We start from the raw sequence: 17,867 nt of genomic DNA, 5'->3' as shown, positions 1-17,867 counted from the left end.
GCAAATCAGCCACAAACGAGCATATGTAGTTAGCAAGGCACTGGCAGCAGTGGACCCTAAAATGTGTCACGTTAGGTACTATCAGATTGTGTAACGTTCTTCTCCATCTCTACCAAAACAACCCCTAATGACGATAATGCTGCTCTTCGCGAACAAGTGAAGCCAAGGAAGAGAAAGGCAGAAACGTAATAAACATCACATTTTCCTTAACTTATCTCCGTTTAGTGCTGTACTCGGTATGTACACTTAGAAGGCGCCTTAAAATCATAAAACTCAGTACCAGAAACGACAGTACGCCGAAAATGGTGTGCCCGCATTAGGGTGCCCAAAAATGACATCATTTCACTTGTGCCGTGACTCCAGAAAACAACATGTAGATATTGAAGACTTTGATATTTGAGAGGCGCGTGTTTTTTTACAACAGAAGATATTTTAAGTGAACAATAGAAAAATCTTGGTTTTCCTAACCGAACATAATAATAGCCCATAACCGCCACAACGTTACGGTTGTTCAGTCTGGTTGTTTCTCCATGGTTGGTTAGATGAATCAGTGGAAAGGACCGTACGGTAGAGTCCTCACCACGACTGCCTTCCCACTCGTAACCAAGCAGAAGAAGATACCGAGTGACAACACGACAACCAGCTGCACGCCTTTGCTTTGCCCATTCTAGCCGAATTTTAATGCGTGTTTCCGGACTGTGAACTGATATGGGCTGAAACCTCCGGAGTGTAAGCCACTAAATTCTTTCGCTCCTCTGCCATGGTGTGCCTCGCAATGATAGTAATCATATTCAGCAACAGCAACCAACAACGGTGACGCCAGCAACGATAAGAGTGAAGCAAATAAAGACGATGATGTGACATTAAAAGGAACGTCATTGAAGTTAAAGACAGTGTTTCAGTCTAATTCGATTCTGCCTACATATTAGAATAAATAATTCTCGATTCATTAAAGCTCTTGGTACTGATGCAACTAGTAGGGTGATTCATTTATTTTGAATGGAAGTCACGCGTACTTTATTTTTATTTTTATTATTTCTGCAACATGTAGTTGTACAGACTATTAGTTTTACTCTAATAGTTGTATCTTACGCTTATAAACGAATTTGCTAATATCGTATCGTAATATCGAAATCGTACACGTCACCGGCATCATTGAAGACATGGATGTTTACCTGGCTTAAAAGAGAGCTGCAACCAGCATCTCCGTTTAATAGTCCGAAAATAAAAAGTCTTTGCAATACTTTCTTGTGGCAGCTAACAAATGCAAGTCGGTCAGATTGCACCGTTTCTCATAGGCTGGTAGATTTAGAGGATCGGTTCAGGGCAAAAAACGCAGAGCGTATCTCAAAAAAATTTTTTAGATGGCCTCTTTTCTACTGATATGCATGAGGCCCTAGATGACTGCCTTGAGGCACGCCAGTTGTCATCTCGAAACAAACCGAATTAATACCATTGCATTGGTGCTGATAAAAGCGGAACATTCGGTAAGGTATGAATGGATCCACTGTGTCGCCCATGATCACTCTATACACCTCATTTTTCCACTGCCAATGCGTGTGGAACCTGTCGAACGCCTTGCTGAAGTCGAAATATAACTTTTATAAACTTGTCCTCTCTTTTCAATATACTTGATCAATGAGTTGACGAATACCAACCACCACGAAATTCGTGGTTGTAAACCGTTTTCTCGAAAACCGTGTTGGTGTTCGAAAATTATTGGGTGAACTGCATGATACACCATCTTTTCAAGAACCTTGGAGAGACAGCTTAGAATTGAAATTCCGCGATAGTTCTCAATGTCGTGGATATTTCCGGGTTTACGTATTAGAATGCTGGATACAACTTGTGAGACGGGAGAAGCAAGAAATGAAACTAATTGTAAGTGCTTCTTTCACATTATCGATGGCCACATTTAACTGGGGCAGATACATGTTATGATGCGTTATGCCGGTAAGCCTATCACGATGTTCTTCTGGTGTATGAGAAGGATGAATATGCGAGAACACACTATTGAACAACACAGAAAAGTTCAGTAACAGGTAACAGCTACGGCGGAGTCTGCACGAGCATCTTTGAAGACAACTTCGTGCGAAATACCGCAATTATGTATAAGCTTCTTCACAAAAGTCCAGAAAGTAAACGGATCCTGATTTGCGTTCGTCTCGTTGCGCAATACTTACTCATGGAATAATGTGTGGAGCCAACTGGAGTAAAGCTCTTCCATGTCGCGAAGTAACCGCTTATTTTTGTCAGACCGTAGCTTAAAAAAGCATTTTCTGGCTTTTCGTAATCTGTTTATAAGATTTCACAGCTCAGGGATTCACCAAACGTGAGTGCATTACACTTGGGGAAGTCTTTGTCTAATAGAGATTCTCGTGGGTGCTATGAAAGATCACATCATAAAACCGGAGAACAGCGTGGTCAACATCACAGTCAGATAAAACTGTTGCCCAGTCTAAAGATTGTATAATCGTAGTAATAGCGAACTGATACAAAGTCTTCAGAAGTCCGAATGTATTAAATTTTAACAATAAAAGCTCAATGATTAGCATCAAGTTTTTAAACACAGGAGGATTCGAAAGTTTCACCGCTTTCATTTGACGGTGCTGTAAATGACACGGTGCCCTTTTATTAATCCTATATGGATGTGAATACAAATACTTGTAGCTAGTATATTGACTTGCACTCAAAAAAATCGGCACGTCAAGATTACGTGAAAACATAGGTAATTCTCATTCATCACACTTTTCATATAACATTCACGTGAATTGTTGGTAACTTGCACTCATACTAACCAGTTTACGTACAATCCTGGTAAATTTTGGCAACTTGCCCATTAACTAGTGCATGAAGTTCATGTAAGTTGCTGTACAGAAGTTTACATGATTTTTCACGTGGATGCGACGTGACGATTTTTAGAGTGTGTTCAATCGCGTAAAACAGTGTTCCATTTAATTCAATTGCTACAATTATGACCTGTTTTTACGATACACTGATGATTGACATGATTTAAAAAAATGTAAAGCAAACTATCGGTTTTATTCGGCAGACTTTGCAGTCAGCTGTTAGAGTACAGGACAATTGCAGGCTAGTTTATCTGCGATCCTATTGATATTTACAGCCTCTTCCAGTTGAGATTCGGATATATTATATTATATCCGAATCTCAACTGGATATATTATATTATATCCGAATCTCAACTGGAAGAGGCTGTAAATATCAATAGGATCGCAGATCGTCATATTATGACGACTGGTTCGTTTGGTCAGCGTCGTACTTCGAGGCGAAACTTCGTACTTCGAGATACGTCGTATCTGAGAGGATTGATATGATAAAATTTTAAGAAAAAAAATTGTAAGCTTTTGATGAAATCTTTCAAGGGGAGTTGCTGCAACTTTTTAACTAAAACAATGAATTAATTACTCGCCAACCATAAGGGTTGACGGTCTCGAACCGAATCATCCAACTCCTCAGAGTCTAATCATATATTTTTCACATAGCAGTGAGTTTTGTTCTTAACGACAATGAAAGAGGAATATCTCCACCTACTTTGGGTCCCTAAGCGATTTCTCTATGTGAAAATCGAGTCGTCCTAGTTTAACCTTCTGCAGCTGAGGTGCCCTAATCTTAACGATTATGCTGACGTCTGCTGGACACCTAAACTCAACTTAATAATTCCTATTATTGAATTATGAAAATTCTGATTTTAATTATTTTCGAATACAGTACACATCTTTAGCAACCTATTGGATGTAATTGGACCGCAGATATGAGTCGGGAAGACACTGCAAACATAAGAATCGAAATACAACACTTGACGCATCTGTTACATTTTTCTGATTTCTGGTGTCTGTCAGACTACCACCTCAGCCGCAGAAGGTTAACTAATGACACCGCGTCACTCCGCGTGTGACTGCCTTGCTTCCTCTTTTTTCGCATAAGTTCGTTTCACATACGCCCCACATTTAGTAGTAAGTAAATTGGTAAACGAGGTTGACCAAGAGATCACAGTTATGCAATATCCCAAGCGGCTAGCGATTGAAATTTGATTACTTACTTACTTACTTGCTTAGGTGGCTTGTCGTCCTAAGACAAAGCCTGTTGAACAAAGTTTCTCCATGTAACTCGGTTGAGGGCTACCGCTCTCCAATTCCTCGGATACTGAGTACTCTCCGCCAGATCTCGCTCCACCATGTCTAACCATCTTGCTCGCTGCGCTCCTGGTCGTCTTGTTCCTACCGGATTTGAGGCGAACACCATCTTTGCAGGGTAGTTGTCCGGCATTCTTGCAACATGCCCTGCCCATCATATCCGTCCAGCTTTAGCTACCTTCTGGATACTGGGTTCGCCATAGAGCTGTGCGAGTTCATGGTTCATCCTCCGCCTCCATACTCCGTTCTCCTGTACGCCGCCGAAGATCGTTCTTAGCACTCGTCGTTCGAAAACTCGCAGGTCCTCCTCGAGCATTGTCCATGTTTCATGCCCGCAGAGAACAACCGGTCTAATAAGCGTCTTGTACAGGGTGCAGTTTGTACGGGGACTTAGTCTGCTCGACCGCAATTGCTTGTGGAGCCCATAGTAAGCGCGACTTCCGCTGATAATACGCCTCCGAATCTCACGGCTGGTATCATTGTCCGCCGTTACCAGTGAGTCAAGGTAGACAAATTCATCGACTACCTCAAACTCATCGCCGTCGATCAATATACTACTGCCCAAGCGGTGTCGTTCGGCCTCGGTTCCGCTGGCCAGCATGTACTTTGTTTTAGACGTATTTACCTTTAACCCAATCTTTTCTGCTTCGCGCTTTAGTCTGGTGTACTGTTCAGCCACCGCCATAGATGTTCTGCCGATAATATCCATGTCATCGGCAAAGCAGACGAATTGACTAGATTTGTTGAATATCGTGCCCCGCGTGTTGATATCCGCTCGGTTCATAACACCTTGTAGCGCTATGTTGAACAGCAGGCATGAAAGACCATCCCCTTGACGAAGCCCTCTGTGTGATTCGAATGAACTTGACAATCCACCCGAAATCCGAACACAGCACTGTGTACCATCCATCGTAGATTTAATCAGTTTGATGAGCTTCCTGGGGAAGCTGTTCTCGTCCATGATTTTCCATAGCTCTTTCCGGTCGATGGTATCATATGCGGCTTTGAAATCAACGAATAAATGATGCGTGGGAACTCTGTATTCACGGCCCTTTTGGAGGATTTGCCGCAGTGTAAATATTTGATCCGTTGTAGACCGACCTTCGAGGAAGCCGACTTGATAAGTTCCCACAAATCTATTCGCAATTGGTGATAGACGGTGGAAAATGATTTGGGACAGCACTTTATAAGCGGCATTGAGAACGGTGATCGCTCGATAGTTCTCACAGTACAACTTGTCGCCCTTTTTGTAGATCGGGCAGATAACCCCATCTTTCCACTCCTCCGGTGGCTGTTCCGTATCCCAAATTCTAACAATGAGTCGGTGCAGACAAACGGCCAGCTTTTCTGGTCCCATTTTAATAAGCTCCGCTCCGATGCCATCTTTCCCAGCTGACTTGTTGTTCTTTAGCTGCATGATGGCCTCCTTAACTTCGCCTATCGTTGGGGCTGGCACCTCTTCCCCGTTTGCTGCACCGTCGAAATCGCTTTCCCCGCCGCCATGGTTTTCCGCCAGGGCGCTTTTCAGGTGTTCGTCGAAGTGCTGCTTCCACCTATCCGTCACCTCACGATCGTCCGTCAGAATACTGCCAGTCTTATCTCGACACATTTCGGCTCACGGCACAAAGCCTTTGCGGGATCCGTTCAGTTTCTGGTAGAACTTCCGCGTTTCCTGAGAACGATGCAGCCGCTCCAACTCTGCATATTCCTGCTCTTCCAGATTGCGCTTTTTCTCCCGAAAGATTTGGTTTCGCTGCATCTTCTTCTGTTTGTGTCTTTCCACGTTCTGACGTGTGGCACTGCGCATCTTGGCCGCCCGCGCAGTGTTCTCCTCATCCATCACCCTCCTACATTCATCGTCAAACCAATCGTTCCGCTGATTCCGGGCCACATGCCCGATGGAGCTCTCCGCTACACTGCTGATGGCTGTTTTGATAGTGTACTAACAGTCCTCGAGAGGGGCTTCGTCCAGCTCGTCCTCTTCCGGCAGCGCAGCTTCGAATGAATGCGCGTAGTTTGCGGCGACGTCTGGCTGCTTCAGCCGCGCGAGATCTAACCGAGGCTGACGTCGGTACCGAATGTTGTTCACAACGGAGAGTCTTGGGCGCATCTTAACCATCACTAGGTAGTGGTCCGAGTTAACGTTAGCGCTTCGATAGAATCTGACGTCGATAATGTCTGAGAAGTGCCGACTGTCGATCAAAACGTGGTCGATCTGTGATTCTATCTGATTTGGTGACCTCCAGGTGTACTTATGGTGGATTCTGTGCTGGAAAAAGGTACTACGTACGGCCATATTCTTGAAGGCGGCAAAGTCGATAAGTCTTAGGCCCATTTCACTGTGCACTGAACCTTCCAATCAACGGTTTGTATTCCTCCTCCTGGCCGACCTGAGCATTGAAATCCCCGATGACCATCTTGATATCATGTTTTGGGCAGCGGTCGTATTCACTCTCCAACTGCGCGTAGAATTCATCCTTGTCGTCATCGGTACTTCTGAGGTGAGGGCTGTGCACGTTGATGATGCTTATGTTGAAGAATCGGCCCTTGATTCTCAACCTGCACATTCGAGGATTGATTGGCCACCGCCCAATCACCCATTTCCGCATCTCGCCCATCACTATGAAAGCTGTACCCAGCTCGTCTGTGTTGCCGCAGCTCTGGTAGATGGTATGTCCATCTCTGAACGTACGTACCGTTGAGCTCTTCCAGCACACCTCCTGCAGCGCTACGACGTCGAACTTGCGGCTCTTCAATACGTCGGAGAGCACTCGAGTGCTCCCTTGGAAGTTGAGAGATCGGCAGTTCCACGTCCCGAGTTTCCAATCCATAGTCCTTTTTCGTCGCGTAGGTCTATTCCGATTGTTCCAGTAAGAATATATTTGTTCTTCGTTCCGTGCTTTAGTATTTTTCGTGGAGACGGCTTGCAAAGCCTGCTACACCAGCCCCCCGTTTCGCCGGAGGGCCAACGAAGCTCGAACGAAAGCTTGAAATTTGATTACGTTGCGCAATTCAGCAGAACTGTTCAATGTTTGTTTTTCCGAGCTAGGCATACAGAGAAACAGTTTAAGTTGTTTTTTTTTATTTGTACTTAAATGCGAGTGTCTTCGAAGAAGGCCGCCACATTCCAAAAATATTTTTATACGTTGATCGTTCTACTCTCGGACCAGCGCGGCTACTCTGCCATGAATTGACCGGGATATGATCTTCCGGATCCAAGGTAAATCTCTAAAGGATGTTCGCTAAAGGGTAGGGTTGCTACATCTCCCACCCCTTATAAGCTGCTGAGTATCTCTGAAGGAGAGGCGTTTAGTGCGCAATTCCAGGCGGAAGAACGAACGGTGGCAATCAACTTCAAATATCATTACGGGCCCCTTGACCGCCTAGCGTACAATTGGCTAGCGGTCTTCCTTCATCCAAATGTGGATTCGACAATGTTGCAACATGATCGGATTTGACTGATCTTCTGTAGCGCTACTAGTGAACTCATAATCACCGTTATTTTAGCTTGGGATGATGTCTGTTCTGTGTCAAAGGGTCGGACAAGACGCCGTTATGTAACATCTTGCACGAGAACGCCTTGTACCGAGTCTCAATGAACGACTAGACGAATGAACTAGCTTATCTGGAACTCCTTTACGCCCAAGTACGCCCCGGATGTTTTCATGGTTGGGTCGGTCAAAACGCTTTTTCAACGTCTACGCACATCAGCAGAAGAGATTCCTGGAATTCATTGATCTACTCAAAAACCGCTAAAGTTTGAACGAAAGCGGAGAGTTACCTTTATTTTTGATGGTACTCTCCGTTTTGTTTCAAAATTTAGCGGATTTTGAGTGTCTCGGGGCCTCTGTAATCTATAGTCTCTGTTACTTGTACAGTAGCGCAAGTAGTTTGTCACACGAGAGCTTGAAATTAAAAATGGTTGAAAATGGTTCAAAAATGATACTAACACTATAAATACCTCGAAACGAAACAATACGAAACAGCGGGACAGTTTAAAAAAAATTGAATTTTTCACGTTGATATCTTTATCATGAGAACATAAATTTGAAATGTAACAAATGATTAATTACGTGGCTCTGTAAAGAAGAAATATAAAGCTTTTTTATTCCTGTGTGGACTCATCACTGCGACCTGCGACACTGCGAAATATACTGATCTATTGTGATATCGCCCGGGTGTTTGCTGTATGACCTGCACTGCATTTCTTTTTGCTATAATCGCTATTGAATGCGCGATATACTTATTAAATTTTATGCGTGCTTGTGTGTATTGTGGGGTTTATCCTTCCTTCAAAGCTTGATCTACTTTACCCACTTATTCCTCACTGCCAGTACTATCCCATATTATAGCCGTTCGAGGACTCATTCGTTCCTCTGACCAGCACACTTAACTATAGGACGGACTTTTGCACTGTCAAGAGTGGGTAAATTTAGAATTCAGTATGAAGCAAAAGTAAATGAGGTGGGGTGGGCCTGAGAATAAACCCATGCTGAAGGCGCTTGACATCGAATGGCTTGATTCTACTAAGATTCGAACCCACGACCACTCGCTTGTCAAAGCAATCTCGGTAACCTTGCGGCTACGTAGCCCCCTACTATAGAGCTTTTAAATGAAGTAAACATTTTTTGGTGGTCATCTTAGATTTGGTCGCCATGTTGAATTTTATCAGCAAATCACCTTTTTCGCCATGAGCGCACCAACCGATTTTTATTTTAAGCTAAGAAATAATGCTATTAAATACAATAATCAAATTAGATGTGCATTGGCATCAACTAACTGAGACAAAAAATTACTTGTATTCCTTAAACTAGTTAAAAAAAACAAATAACCGACACGGATTTGTAAAGGGGAAGGATTAAGCTTTAAAATGAAATTTCAATTCATAATATTCTGCACATTAAAAATTAAAAATTAAAAATTAAACATAAAACAACATCGACTCTTGTTTATCTATAACGAAGGTTTTTGAGACATATAAAATTACTATTGTCACTATTTTAAAACTCGAAAAGATTGTTACTATGCAGTTCCAAGAACTGGTGCTTAAAGGTTTATCTGGAAATGATATTTTTGAAATGGCCAGAAAGTACATTTGATTGATTTTGTTAGACCCAAAGCAAAGGCCTGAACTTAAACACGGTTTTCTAAGACATTACCTTTCTTTATCGATAGACTTCGCTAGAGTACAGGACAATTACAGGGCTAGTGGAACAATCCTACTATTGAATCTACTTAGCTGCATCGCCCAGCCGAGATTCGAACATACGACGACTTAGACCAATCTATTTTAAAAATTGTAAACAAATCAAAATGGCGTCCATGTAAGCATAAAAGTAAAATTTTCAGTATAAAAATTGTGTATAAGCTCTTCTAAAAAATGAAAAAGGAAATCGAAAAGAAGATGAATCAATTATTATTTTACAAGTTTAAAAACAATAAAATTAAATGAACTGCTGGAATAGATCTGGAGACATTTATAGTACCGACTCTAAAAGTATGGGTTTACTTACTTACTTATGTGTCCATGTCCGTCGGTCCAGCAGAACAAAGGGATGAAATCAAAGATCTCCACTGCTGACGGCTACCCGCCATGGCTTTTATCTGTCGCCAGGACAGGTTCTCGTCTACAGCCCGGATGTCGTTGGCTAGGCTGCGTCGCCATGAGCCTCTGGGTCTGCCTCTACTACGCTGTCCTTGTGATTCCAGTCGAGTGCTTCTCTGCAAACCTCGTTCGCTCCTTTCCTCGAGGTGTATCCAATTCGCTTCCACCTACGTTCACGAAGTTCTGTGGCTATCGGCCGTTGATGACACCGACGATGGAGTTCCTCATTGGATATCCAGTTATCAGGCCACCAGGCACGAATGATGTATCGCAGGCACCGGTTAATGAATACCTGCAGTTTTTGGGTTGTCTCCGCTGAGACGCACCACGTTTCGCAGGCATACAGCAGTACGGATTTAACGTTTGAATTAAACATTCGGGTTTTCGTACGTAGAGTGCTCTGGTTTGAGCGCCAAATGTTTCGCAGACCTGCAAAGGCACCCCCGGCCTTCCTGATCCGTGTGGCTATATCAGTCTTGGTACCGCCATCGGGCGTTGTCTGGCTACCAAGATATTGAAAGGCGTCTGCCCAACCTGCTCAACTTGTTGTCCCGCTACTGTGAAGTTGGTGGAATTGTCAGTGTTCACTACCATAGACTTAGTTTTCGCTACATTGACTGTGAGGCCTGCTGCCTGGGAGCTCTCGGAGAGGTCATCTAACTTGCTCTGCATATCGTTTCGGCGTAGTGCGAGCAAGACAATGTCATCGGCTAGGTCGAGGTCATTTAACTACTCCATCATTAGAGGATTCCAAGGCAATCCTCGATTTGGTCTACTTATGGTTTCGTGAGACTCAATTAATCAAATTTTCAAAATAGACTTTTTGCATTTACAAAAAAGAAATTCAGGGAAAAACGATACAGTATTTTCAAACTGACAAACATGTTAATTATAGTTTTCTGAAATTGAATTCGAATGGCGAACTGAGAGTGTGAATTGAAATATTGTATGTATTTTATTTGTTATCAAATTGGATTTTACACTTTTTACAGTATCGGCAACAGTCGGTTCTAAAGTATAAATTTGGGAAGAATGAGGTTTCTATTTTAAGATACTAAAACCTAAAACCAATATGGAGCATACTCTATAAATACAAACGTGATGTCGAACCAGAACCAAATTATTTACTAAAATAATTATCTAGGATGAACATAAAATATTCAAAATATTGACAGCTTGAGCCATTAACTACGTAATGTTATTTCGTATCGTTTTATCATTTTGATTGAGCCAATATTTACCTACACGTCGAATCCTTTTGAGCAAAACATTGGATACGATAGATACGAACATGATTTGCATGAAATAACATCGCTAGTAACATATCCTACATCTCATCTACGAACATCACTTTTGATGATATAAATGATGAAAATCTTAATCGTAACTAAACCCACATCAATTGGACATACTCGGAAACAATCGGAATCGAAAATCGATTATGAAAACAATTGTGTAACTGAACTAACAACATACAGACACATCAATAGATACAACAGTGAATTTCCAACAGAACCTCAATGTACTCAAGCACAATGCGTATAGAAAAACAAACATAACCAGTATGTATCGCTTCAAGTAGTTGTTCTATTCTAGCGTATATTATCTTAGTGTTCCTGATTTAAGTACGTGCATCCAATTTACTTACCAAATGCAAAGCTGAATCTCACTCTCTAAACCAATGCTGTTGGCAAACAAATCACGGTGTTCTTGCACAAAACTCTTCTGCTATGGGTAAGCTTATTTTCTTTACTATATCTTACTATCTCAAACACTCTATAGATTTCCGCTAGTTTATGTTTAAGTTGTGACAACTGAAATGATTGGTGATTTCGTAAAAAAAACATCAAACCTTGGAGAACATAACATTGATGATGTAGGATTAAGGCAGCTTCGAAAATCTAAATTTATGTAATCTCAATGTGAGTCAACCGTTGAATATAACTAAATTATGTACCATCCCCGATGTTGTATCGTACTCGTACGTGTGATAAAAAAATCTAAATGTTGTCCTTGGTAAAAGTAAACTGTTAAAACAATTGGCAAGATAGATGTTGGATCTGCCTTCATGAGAGATCATAAGTTAATCACTTTTTTTCTCTCTTTCTTGTCCTATTTTTCTTCCCACTTGTACTGATTCATTCAACAGTGTGCCCAAGGTCGTGCCGCATGGCTGGAACGCGGTAGACGGTGCAGCGTACAAGAAACACCCGCCTCCTGCCATCGACGATGGGTCAAACGCAATCGGGTACGGATTCACGAAGGATCACAACGTGTATCACGCGTTCACGAGCTACATTTGAATGTCTATGTCGAATGCAATATTAATGTTTTCTTTTTCGTAGATACAAGACTCATCGTTGGGTGGCTCCTCGGACGATGAAGACTTACTCGGTGTGCTGCGAGGCCCCAGTTCATTCGCCAATGCCTTCCTTTACGTAGGTTTAGGTACGATAGCAATTGGATTAGTTATAGCATTCGTCGGTACCGGCGAGAAAGGATTCAAAACGGTTGAACTAAGACTTATCGGACCATCGTTAATCGGTATGGTAAACGGGCTCCTGCTCCCGAGCTCGAAATCAGATCATAATTCCAAGATAAAACAAATAATTATCTGATTCTATTTATCCTAGGTCTCGGCTTATTTTGTTGTATATTGCGTATTCTGTTTTGTATATGCCCGTCACACTGTTTATCATCTAGTCGTAGAGCACGGAATAAGAAAAACGCTAAGATAGACGCCGACCATCGGACTTCCCTGCTACGTGGCGACAGCAAGCGAGTATCGATAGCACGCGGACCTCACATACCGGTAAACTTTGTTCACGTTTTTTACACTCCTAGGAAATCTGCGGTTCACACGGGCCAAAATAGTGGATTCAGGCACTGCCTTTTGTACTTCGGTTCAATTTAGATCGCCAGTGTTAGGTTCACTCATTTACTTAATTGCCGTCTTAAGACATAGCCTGTTGAGCAAGATTTATCCAATTCACTCGATTATGCGTCTCCAATTCCTTGAACACCGTGTACTCTCCGCCAGTTCTCGTTCCACCAGGTCTGACTATCTTGCTCACTGCGCCCTTGGTCGTTTTGTTCCTACAGGATTTGAAATAAACACCTTTTTTGCAGGGTAGTTGTCCGGCATTCTAGCAACATGCCCTACCCATCGCATCCGTCCAGCTTTAGCCATCATCTTTGAAATACTAGGTTCACTATAGAGCTGTGCGAATTCATGGTTCATTCCCCGCCTTCGTACTCCGTTCTCCTGTACGCAACGAAGATCGTTCTTAGCACTCGTCTTTTGTCTTTTAGGTCCAATGAGCACCTTGCACAAGGTACATTTTGTGCGGCGGCTTAGTCTGTTCGACGCAACTGCTTGTGAAGCCCACTCTAAGCACGACTTCTGTTGATAATACACCTACAAATCGCACAGCTGCTGGTGTAGTTGTCCGTTGTTACCAGTAAGCCAAGATAGACAAATTCGTCAACTACCTCAAACTCATCCTCTCAACTCACTCAAACAAACCGACGATCGTTACACCACTGCCAAAGCGGCTTCGATCGACCTCGGTCCACCGGTTATCATGTACTTAATTTTAGATATATTTATCTTTAACCGAAGACTCCTGTAACAAGAAGACTGGCAGCTCTGCCAGTATTCAGGAAACACTGATGCTTGCTCTACTGGCCAAGGTAGTCCCTAGATGCTTTGTGTGAGTGAGTAACTAATGTTCATACCGCCATGCCAACATATCCAAACTAGTAAGGAAGCGCCGCTGATGGTGACGCATGATGTTTATATGGAAAAATAACAAAAATGCCAGTCTTGTTAGTAATGGGCTCTTCGCTTTTACCCAATCTTTTCTGCTTCGCGCTTTAGTCTGCTGTACTGGTCGTGATTGGTCACTGTCACAGATATTCTACCAATAATATCCATAGCAAAGCAGACGAATTGACTAGATTTGTTGATCAGTTTGATCAACTTCCTGAAGAAGCCCTTCTCGTCCTTGATTTTCCATAGTTCCTTTCGGTCGATGGTATCATCTGCAGCTTTAAAGTCAACGAACAAATGGTGCGTGGGAATTCTTTATTCACAAACTTTTTCGAAGATTTGTCGCAGTGTAAATATTTGATCCGTTGTTGACCGACCTTCAACGACGCCGACTTGATAAATTTCCACAAATCTTCGCAATTTTCGACAATCGGCGGAAAATGATTTGGGACAGACTTTGTAGGCGACATCGAGAACGATGATCGCACGATAGTTCTTACTGTCCAACTTGTCGCCGTTCTTGTCCATCAGGTAGATAACCATCTTTTCCCTCCTTTGTCTGTTTAGTCTTGACTTTGAAATGCGGTCAAACATATATTAATATTTTTTGAAACAGTGGTTCTACAATTGATGAAGGGACGGTAGGGGAAAGTAATGAAAAGTTTTTTTTATGAAATGGTGGGGAAAGAGTGGAAAGGTGAGGGGGAGGGGGTTATTGTTAGCTACGCTTAACAAGATGTCGTTATGGCTCCTACCTTTTGTCCAATGCTGAAATGTGTACGGGTCGAACCAAGCTATAATCTAAGATTATAACCGGATTTGAACCCACAACACCCGCCATGGCATGTGGCTCGCTGGTACTTGAAACTTTGAACCATAGAGACGCTGGACTGGACTCCACTCAAGCCCATCACCCTTCTTATCGATGAGATCAACGTCCAGTAGAACGCTTCGTTTTCGTCGTCAGGTCTACCTTTGTGAGAATCGAGTACGTTGACAATGCTATCACAGTATTTCGCTGATCGCCTTCTAGTCCCGTTTCCAGCTTCTTAAAGCATCCACCAAAACTGGGTGTTGGTTCCCCGAATCATCCACACTCTATCGCCGTAACGGAATCTCTCATGCATCTCTCATGTCTTGCCACCCACAAAATTCATCAATCTGCAGTTCCACATAGAACAGAAGTGGAATTTCGAACAACGCGGCGATCGGAAACTGGTAACAGAGTCTCTCTCTACCGCTCGATTCACTATTATCCGTAGAAGGTGAGATATATGTGATTAAATTTAACCATATACTTCTATTCTGTGAGTTCCACGTACCAAGCTTCCATGTCCTTATTCCGTTGACTCAATCCATGCTGAATGTTCCGAGTCTTGATTGTTCGTAGGCGTAGTTGCCTTACTAGAGTCCAGCAACGGATTTGTGATGAGGCTGCTATTTTGGTTTTAACGTTCTAGATAACACGTTTCTTAATTCGGCGACCGATTTCGAATCAGACGTTGTTATGATCCGCTCCTAACATGGAGTGCACTTGCTCTGTAAATGAAGGAGACGATATTCCACCATGCAGTGGCATCAGCCGTACTTAAAATGGAGGCAAAAGCTAAAGACTAGCAAAGTTTCAGCATTAGCATGACTACTCTATCGGCATAGGACATTGTTTTCACCGAGGTTGGTTACCCAATCTCTCCTAAGCTTACTTGCTTCTGGGTAGTGGTGTAATTTGTATGGGTGGACTCACCGGGTCTTCGGGTCACACAGTTACAGCTTTGCGATAGTAGAATCAATATATATAGAATGCCAGTGTCGCTGTTTTACTACGGGACTCATTGTGGTAAACATGATGCTAACAATCTGTATCAAGTCTGTGAATCGGGAACTTCATTGTCAAAGTTGCTCATTGTTATTTATCTGTTCTTTATCTGTGCGCTCGTTGGTGCTGTCATCAGTGCGCTCATCGCTGTGTTTTCATGCCAGTGAAATGTTTTTTAACGTTCTTTTTCTTTCCGTCCGGATGAATTGAATCCCACAACTGCGCCCTTTTGCACCGATTTTTCCAGAAATTTGCAGCAAGCGAAGTTTCCAATCACACTACTTGGCAGCCATATTTGAAATTTTAAACTGGTTGTCAAAGTTTGACAATGAGATTCCTTTTTGATGAATCTCAGGAACACACACATATGCATATATACTGTAAATACATTATCTGAACAAGTGTGATGTTTACCACGCGCACTGCAGCGACACTGGCATTCTATATATATTGATTATACTTTTGCGACCCAATTATCCTCCTGAGGGCTAACGTTAATCTCTTCAAATTATAATTATATTTTAGACAAAGCAGCCGCAAATCTATCCTAAGTCGATTGTGAAAACTAAAACGTACGAGGGCGTGGAAGCACTACGACAGATAGCAACCACCTCACTGTTTCTTCAAAACGAACAAAAAGTTTCATCCAACCGCATTGTTCCTATAATAAAGGAGCCAGATAAAACAGAAGGTTAGTATGGCCTACCGATTGCACCGAAAGAGATGATAAATCAGATAGATGATTGTTTTACCTTTTCAGAACCACCTTTAGAGCTGAAGAAAATAACTTCCCTCAAGGCTGACACGCTTAGTGTGATAGACATCGTTAGTTTATCAGACGGCGAGGATAATGACGATGACGCCCGCAGTCATAAACATCGTCCGCATGATGTCGCAGATGCAGGTGTGTCCGACACCCAGGTGATAGATCTTACAGGGGAAGACGAACAACCACGTTCCGCAGATTCGCACCACCAGCGGAAAGACAGTAAACTCCGACGTCAACGCACTTCAGTCAACCAACAGAAACCGAAGGATGGAGTAGCAACAGAATCTTCGATGTCTTCGCTGTCCCCAGGTAGTGGTGCTGCAGTAGCAGGTGGTGGTTTATTGATGGAAACTTCACTTATGATCGTCGGTCCGACGCCAGTTAGCACACCAATTAAATCAGAACCACAATCAACGCTCGCGGTGCCGATAACTGCGTCACTAAACGCAACGTCTTCATTGTTAACTGCGTCATCAGCTACACAATCAACCTCCTCTAAGTCCGCCTTCGGAGTGATCCTCGCTCCCAGTATAAAAAACCAACCGGTACCAGGATCACTATCACCGCTGCCGTCGACCTCTTACCAACCCAGTGCGGCAGCGTTAATGTCTCACATTTCCCCACTAACTCCATCACCCACAGCGATCGGACTGACGCACAATAGTAGCACCAGCAGTAGCAGCTATCTGCTTTCACCTCCTCCAATGACGGGTTTTCCAGGTTCCTCTCCTGCAATCAGTCCCGGGTTATACGATCCACTCACACAAGGCACCAATACCATCACCACGACGTCATCATTGCTACAATCATCAGCCGTGACCACTACCAAGACCGAACCGGAAATAGTGTTAAGTCCAGCGAAATTAGGACAGTAGGTATACTATACACTTTCACAATATATAGATTTTTTCCCTAGCAACAACCAACTATACGATAGAGTCTGTGGGACAGAAAAACTGTCTCAGCCTCTAACGCAGCACAATCGAGCGGGAATTGATGTAAAACCGGAAATGAAACCCTAATGTCATGTTTTGTAACAAAATGATGATCGGTATTATATTTATACATGTACGAAACGAGATGCTTGGTGAAACTGTTCTATTTGAAAAATGAATACACTCAAACAAGACGCAATCGTGCTTTGATCGACCATGTTCATTGAGCGCAAATCGGATCTACGATTAATTGTTCGATGTTCTGTAGTTTCAAATTTTAGGAAAGAAACCATTTAGTAAAATTAATAATGCAGTTTTATTAGTCCACCAGTGATCAAACAGTTTTTCTTTCAATTTTCTACTATCTAAGCATTTGGGTGTTTCTGAAAACGTTCAATTTAATGTTTATCTTAAATTTAGCATATTTTTTTCAAAACAAAATTATAAAATTATAATTGTTTTGGACAAATATACGGTAATACAAGCCGTTTAAATTTTTAGTCTGCGCTCTATATCGAACTAGGAAGATCCCACGAATCCCAATCCTAATTGTGACCCCATAAACGCTTCCAAACTGCTACAAAAGTATAAGTATGTCGAAACCACAATGAATAACAACATGTAACATGAAACACTAATGTGTTCGGCTCAGTAGCGTTTAAGTTGAAAAAAGAATGAAGCTTAAACCGATCTAAGTATTATTGGTCAAGTTTAGGATCCAAAAATTGAGTAGCTATCAGGTTTTGTTGTTTGTTTACTATTCTATCGCCGAAAAAACAACACGATTTCTTGACGAGTTGATCAATTACCGCTTTT

General features: G+C 42.4%; 1 protein-coding gene across 1 annotated transcript in view; it reads left to right on the top strand.

Annotated features, from left to right (window-relative positions):
• Positions 1–16,991, top strand: part of LOC128740385 (uncharacterized) — a 45,070-nt gene extending 28,079 nt beyond the window's left edge. The window contains exons 3-7 of the mRNA XM_053835926.1: positions 11,909–12,007; positions 12,105–12,303; positions 12,393–12,571; positions 15,873–16,038; positions 16,108–16,991. Coding sequence (XP_053691901.1) covers positions 11,909–12,007; positions 12,105–12,303; positions 12,393–12,571; positions 15,873–16,038; positions 16,108–16,991 — 1,527 coding nt within the window. The remainder of the gene's footprint in view (positions 1–11,908; positions 12,008–12,104; positions 12,304–12,392; positions 12,572–15,872; positions 16,039–16,107) is intronic.
• The last annotated feature ends 876 nt before the right edge of the window (positions 16,992–17,867 follow it).

This window comes from Sabethes cyaneus, chromosome 3, assembly GCF_943734655.1.
Source record: "Sabethes cyaneus chromosome 3, idSabCyanKW18_F2, whole genome shotgun sequence".
Lineage (NCBI taxonomy): Eukaryota > Metazoa > Arthropoda > Insecta > Diptera > Culicidae > Sabethes > Sabethes cyaneus.
This window is presented reverse-complemented; position numbering and strand designations above follow the sequence as displayed.